The sequence below is a fragment of the Pteropus alecto genome, unplaced genomic scaffold, assembly GCF_000325575.1.
Source record: "Pteropus alecto unplaced genomic scaffold, ASM32557v1 scaffold288, whole genome shotgun sequence".
Taxonomy (NCBI): Eukaryota; Metazoa; Chordata; class Mammalia; order Chiroptera; family Pteropodidae; genus Pteropus; species Pteropus alecto.
Genome location: NW_006442124.1, coordinates 140,808 through 147,242, shown reverse-complemented (window position 1 = coordinate 147,242; position 6,435 = coordinate 140,808). Strand labels below are relative to the sequence as shown.

Below are 6,435 nucleotides of genomic sequence, written 5' to 3'. Positions count from 1 at the left end.
GGGGGAGGGGCCCGGAGCCCAGTCCCTCCAGTCATCCCGCCCCTCCGCTCCGCCAGGTGCGCGTGCGCCGTGGCCCCGCCCACCGCCCGTCTTGCTTTTCCCGGGCTCGGTGGCCGGGCTCGCTTCTGCGCGCTCCTCGGCGTCCTCACAACGCGCGTGTCCTCTGGCACCTGGGAATCGCCCAGCCCCTGTCCCGCCCACCTCCTCGTGAGCCCGGCGGCGGGCATGTGGCGCGGCGGTGGCGGCCCGAGGCCGGCTGCGGGCCGCGCGGCGCGCTGGTGTTGCTGGCGTTGGCCCTGTGCGCACCCGGGGCCCGGGGCCGGGCGCTCGAGTGGTACTCGGCCGTGGTGAGCACGGAGTACAGGGACCCGCGCACGAACCAGACTGTGTGGAGCGTCGCAGAGAGCGGCCGCTTCGGCGACAGCTCTCCCAAGGAGGGCGCGCAGGGCCTAGTGGGCGTCCCGCGCGCGGCGGACCACGACCCCGAGGGCTGCTCGCCTGACACGCGCTTCTTCGTGCCCCCGCCCGGCGGCGGGGGGACCGCGCCCTGGGTCGCCCTGGTGGCGCGCGGGGGCTGCAACTTCAAGGACAAGGTGTTGGTGGCGGCGCGGCAGAACGCCTCGGCCGTGGTGGTTTACAACGAGGAGCGCCACGGGAACCTCACCGCTCCTATGTCACACGCGGGTAAGCCGGAGCCTGGGGCGGCGGACGGGAGTGTTTTTTGCCTTGCGTTCATGGCCGACGGCCTTCTCGACCTCCACTGGATCTCCGCGGGGTGGGGGGTATGTTCCGGAAGCGGGGGGGTGGCGCGACTTTGATAGCCCCTGGCGGGCAGGAACTATTAGGTAAGCACTGGATTTGGCTCGGTGTGTCCCCTGGGCTGCTGTTAGGAAGGACGCCAGCCTCTCGACCAGATTAGAACTTGGCCTTGGGCCCTTCAGGTGAAGGGAGATGCCCTCCAGAGGAGGGCAATGTGCAAACGGAGGAAATTAAAACCCGCAGAAGCAGGAGTGTGGTTCTAGCCCGGAGTCTCATGATAGCTTAGCATGAGTCCCTTTCCACTTAATATCTTTCAGAGTCTGGTAGGGTAGGAACTGAAGCTCTTTTCCAGCGCACTCCAGAGTCTGGCAGCCCTTCACCAGAGTAAAGTGGTGGCTTGGTGACACTATGGTTTTTGGACTTTCACAAACATATTTGAATACTCTAAACTGTGAGTCAGAAAATCTGGATTTAACTCGAGTCAGAAAGCTTGGATTTAAATTCGGGCATGTTGTCTAGCTCACTAGCTATCAGGTTATAATTGTGGTTCGACTGCCAATCATGTTTGTTTAGTCTTGAGTTTAGATGAAATTTTTAAAGCTGTGTTCATTCAAGAAATGACCTGGCTCTTTGCCAGGTGAGCCTTCATACAGTCATGTATTCCAGAGGAACCAGCAGTAATGATAGTTTAAAAGTCCTGTTTTGTGGGATTTCATCCTCAGAGCTGAACCCGAGTGCGGTACCATCAGTACAACAGGAGAGAATGTATTCTGTTCTGCCTTCTAAGTTTGTAGCTCTAAACTTAATGTTAATAAAATCTTTTTTAAAGTTTCTTTTGCTGCAAGTCGGATGTCTTTTTTCCCCATACTTTTGTCTTTTGTTCTGTTCTGGTTTCCTGAAGGCAAGTTTGGAACCTAATAGTAAAATGAGGACAGAAAAGTGACTGAATTTGGCCCGTTTTAGCAGTGATAGGAACGGAAGTGATTTGAGAGGTGAGGGTTGGGGAGGTGCTGAGAATTGGGCAGAAACTGTAGGGGCCAGGGAGGGGGAAAGATGGATGGATGATGGTAAGCCATATTTGAAATGGATGGAAATGATCTGGTGGAAGTCAGCATAGAGAAGAGGAAACTGAGTCAGGCCTTTGGGAAGGCAGGAGGCTGTGTCCAGAATACTTGTGGAGGGGCTGGCATCAGATAGCAAAGGGAAAATTCTTCAGTTGCAACAGAAAGGAAGTGGGTTTGGAGTGGAAAGGGAACAGATGTCCATGTGATAACATTGGTGCAGTTATTCCTATGATTACAAATCTACCTAATTGTTATGGTACCCACACCATGTTTCCACAGGACTGTCATGAAAAATCCTGTCAGATTTCACCTACCACTCCAGATACAGCCTTTTGCTACTGTTTCCCAAGTTTGATAGTTCTGTTGAAGAAAAGAGGTTAGTGTGTCAGGATTCTCTGATTCTGGCTCCTTGCAATAACTTCTCAGTCTACAACATCTTAATGTAGATTTATTTTCTTTCCAATGGCAGACTCATCAACCTAAAATTTTCTAAATCTGTTCACTGCATTTTTTGATAATGACGCTGACATCTTTTCCAGGCTCAAGAGCACTTGATATAACTGTGGTTCATTGACCTTGCTTGCTTGTGTTATTAACATAGTTCATCCAGGCCCAGAAAAACACCTCATAGGTGTTTATTTTAAATCCTCTTCTCGTGAGCTTCTGTTCCCATTATCAGTGTCCATTCTGGCCTTTTGACTGTGAGAATAATTCTTTTTGAGGAAAAAAGACAAAAGTAACAGCAATTTTTAAAAAATGTGTGTAAGTACTCAGTAGTAGGCACTGTGTTGGGTCTTCTCTATACAGCGGCTCAGTTAATCCTCCTGACAGCCCTTTAAAGTTGATATTTTAACCCCATTTTACCAATGAGGAAACTGACATTAAGAATTTAAATGACTGGCCCATATAACAAGGTGATGTATGGCCAGCTCATTACTTGTTGTGGGAGGAGGGGCTGTCCTGTGTATTGTAGGATGTTTAACAACATCCCTGGCTTCAACCTACTAGATTTTAGGCACATCCCCACCCCAGTTGTGACAGCTGAAAATGTGTCCAGATATTGCCAGTGTCCAGGGAGAGAGAAGGTGACAAAATCATCTAACTTTTTGAACTATTGATTTAAAAGGTAATTTGGTAGCATTGTGACTAATGGGTTACACAGAGGAAAAGCTGGAAACAGAGAATCCAGTTAGAACATTCGGCTAGTACAGGTAGAAATATAAGGGCCAGTTCTATAGTGGTGACTGTAGAGATAGAAAAGAATGACCCTCACAGAACTTGGCCCAATTGGGGACAAGGGTACAAATGTATGACTTTTTGAGACTGGAATAGAATTAAGAATGGAATGAATGTGAATGTCAGAAGAGGAACCAGCTTTGACATACATGAATTTGAAATGTTATACAGAACCTTGAGGGCACCTCAGACCTAGGTTTCCTGTATTTTTCCAGAATATGCCTAGAATCAGTAAAAACCTCAGATTCAGCACTCCTCCATGTCCCTCTGTAACACTGGTGTTCTACAAGATAGGTAGAGATAGCTGCTTGTAAAGTTGAATTGTGAGGGTCTTAGGTAGAATTTCTCCTTAAACCTGTTGCTTGATTCTACTAGAATCTGGTATACAGTATTTGGATATATATCAGTATTTTATTGTGGCTCTGAAATAAATCACGACTTTAAAATGATGTTCTGTCAGAACAACTGTAAGGACTGTTAACATTAAATAATGCCCAGAGTTGATACCCTTTAGCAGAAAGATAATGAACCCAAGTATTGTGCCTGCTTAGGGACAGAAATGCATAGGACACGTGCCTGCCTTTGAGGAGTTTGAGAGGCCTAGTGGGAGTGAGAAACAGAACTTTCCAGACAGTATGGTTTGGACCTTGACAGAATTCTGTGCACAATTGCTTAGGAAGCGTAAAGGAAGGACATCTAATGTGGAGATTGCAAAGATGACTTGAAGTTAGTTTGAACAAGATGGGTAAAAGTTGATATAAGTTAAATAATGAAAATGAAAGCTTTGATAGAGTATTGGCCTTAGTGTAGTTACTTTTGATTAATAAATAGAGTGATTTTTTTAGCTAAAATCTTGGCATAGCCTTTTGGGAAGGGGCCAGAGTTCAGGTGGGAGGGGGATTGCAAAGACGTGTAAGAAGTCCCTGACCTTAAGAAAAATGTGTATTTTGTATTTGCAGAGTACGGAGAATAGTCTTTTATGAATAATAAATTCTCGATGATCTTTAATGCTTATTCCCACAAATGATCTAAAAATTTAGTTTTTAATTTAGGATGTATTTTGGTGCTATAGGAAGACAAATGGCACCTGGCAGCCTCAGAAGGTGGAAGTAACTGGGACAGTTCACGGAAAGATTGTGTTTTGAAGGACAAGTTGGAGAAGTTGTCTCTGGGTATGTGTGATGATGTGTGGTAGGGGCGGATGGCTATAGGACATTCTGGGTGGTGGGATTAGCACTGCAAAAGGCTGAAGGCCTGAGATAAAGTAATGCATTTAGGAAAACTGCAAAGAGTTCTCAGTAAGACTGTTGAATAGTATATTCAACAAACAAAATATTATTGAGCAAGCCAAATTATCCAAAACAATTTAAAATTGCAAGAAGAGTCTACAGCCATGCCACCCTGAATGTGCCAATCTCATCTGATCTCAGAAGCTAAGCACGGTCGGGCCTGCTTATTACTTGGATGGGAGACCATCTAGGAATATAAGGTGCTGTAGGTGTTAAAAAAAATTTTAAATCACAAAAAGAGAATTACATTTATTTTGGGGTTCTATTCACTCACCCTAGCCACCCATGAAAGTATTCTGTAAAGTAGCTTCGGGTTACAGAGACATTCACATTCATATTTAGTGTAGTATTATTTCCCCTGCAAAGGAGTTCATTATATTCTCCTTATTTTGGATCATTTCAACTATAATACTAGAAGATATGCCAATTTTTCAGATAGATTCATTTAGAAATCCTTCTGTGGGTCATCACTGTGTGATGCTGAGCTATAAAAACTAATAAAACAGGTAGTACTGGTCTAGTGAGGGAGACCTATAAAGAAATTATAGTAAGTGTATAAAAAGATATCTAAGAGGCTTCGATTCATTGCCTACTCAAAAGAGTGATTGGTGCCAGAAAGCCTTAGGTTAAGCTTGTGCTGAATCTTAAAGATTTAACCAGGAATTCTCCAGGTTGTGGAGAAAAAGGTAGAAAGAGTATGGAAGTTAAATTATTGGAAAAAAGAAAACCTGAAAGTTAATGGATTCTCTTGCTGGAACTTTAAAATGTATTTCTTGCTGCTCGAATTAGTTTTCTAGAACAGAAATCTAATCCACTACTTTAAATATTTTAGTAATTCTCATCTTCTTCAAGAGAATGTTGGAGTCTACTTTAAATAGTTTACTTGGGAGGAGAAATGGTACACTAGACTCAAATGTCAACCTCTAGAATTTTGAAGCTATTGATTAAGATCTTTAAAAATATTTTTGTATTTGTTTTTGACAAGGTGGTAAGAGGAACACAAATTTGAAAGGAAACAAATACAGTTTTGTTTTTTTTTGTATAGAAAAGTTTTATGGAAAATTTAGCTTGCTAAAGAATACTATATTCTGTATGATTATTTAACAGGTAAGATTTTTATCATATACTGTGTACAGAGACCTTGAGCTAAGTGTAAGGCATAAATAAAACTGCCTCCAGGAGCTCTCCTATCTGTGGAAGTGTAGGTTCTTTGGGGGAGGAAGGGGTATTGTGCAGATGACTTTTTTTTTTTAGTCAAATGTGATTACTATAGCAATGTTAACACCTAGGCAAGAAAAATAATTCTAAAGGCTTTTTCTCACTCTTCCCAAGGGTTTTGAATGTGTGTGCCTTCTGTGAAGAAATCCAGTTGTCAGTTTGGAAAAAAGCTGTGATGTACCATCATGTGCTACTAAGGAACACTCTCTGGGTTGACAGGGCCAGCACCCTTGGGACTGTGCTTGCAGTGACACTGAGCTTGGGCATTTTTTACTCAACTGCCCTGTCTCTTGTGCATCCCCAAAAATGTCCCAGAAAAGCAAATCACAGGATAGCATGAGTCTTCATCCTGAGTTTTATTAATTTAAAGTAGCTCCCAGAAGCAGTCTGGCTGCTGTAATTACAGTATGTACAGCAAACAGTTTAGCTTTCATCCTAGGCACAAGACTTTTTTGAAGTGATTTCTTTAACTCAATAAACTAAGATTAATTTCCTAGGTGAAAAGTTTCAGATTGATATGATAAGTGTTTTCAGTTCAAGATATTCTTCTGATTGGTAATCACTGTCAGTTGCCCCGTCTCTCCCCCACGTGAGATTTTTAGGTGTTCAGGAACCTCTCAGTTCATCTTCTACCTCTTATTCATTCATTCATTCATTCATTCATTCATTCATTCATTCAACAAATATTTACTAAACATTATGTGCCAGCTTCTGTGGGAGTTACTGAGGATAATGAGATTACGTATATTTTAGTCACTAAGCTGTACTAGTCACCATCTCAGGTGTATGTTTTTGTAATGGTTTCACAGCCTCTAAAGAAAGCCTCCCTTCCTTTGCTTGGTAAACTTTCCTGTCCTCCAAGATGTAGC

General features: G+C 43.6%; 1 protein-coding gene across 1 annotated transcript in view; it reads left to right on the top strand.

The window, feature by feature from the left end:
• Positions 1-6,435, top strand: part of RNF149 (ring finger protein 149) — a 40,239-nt gene that overhangs the window by 2,668 nt on the left and 31,136 nt on the right. Inside the window, exon 2 of the mRNA XM_025039102.1 lies at positions 8-684. Coding sequence (XP_024894870.1) covers positions 8-684 — 677 coding nt within the window. The remainder of the gene's footprint in view (positions 1-7; positions 685-6,435) is intronic.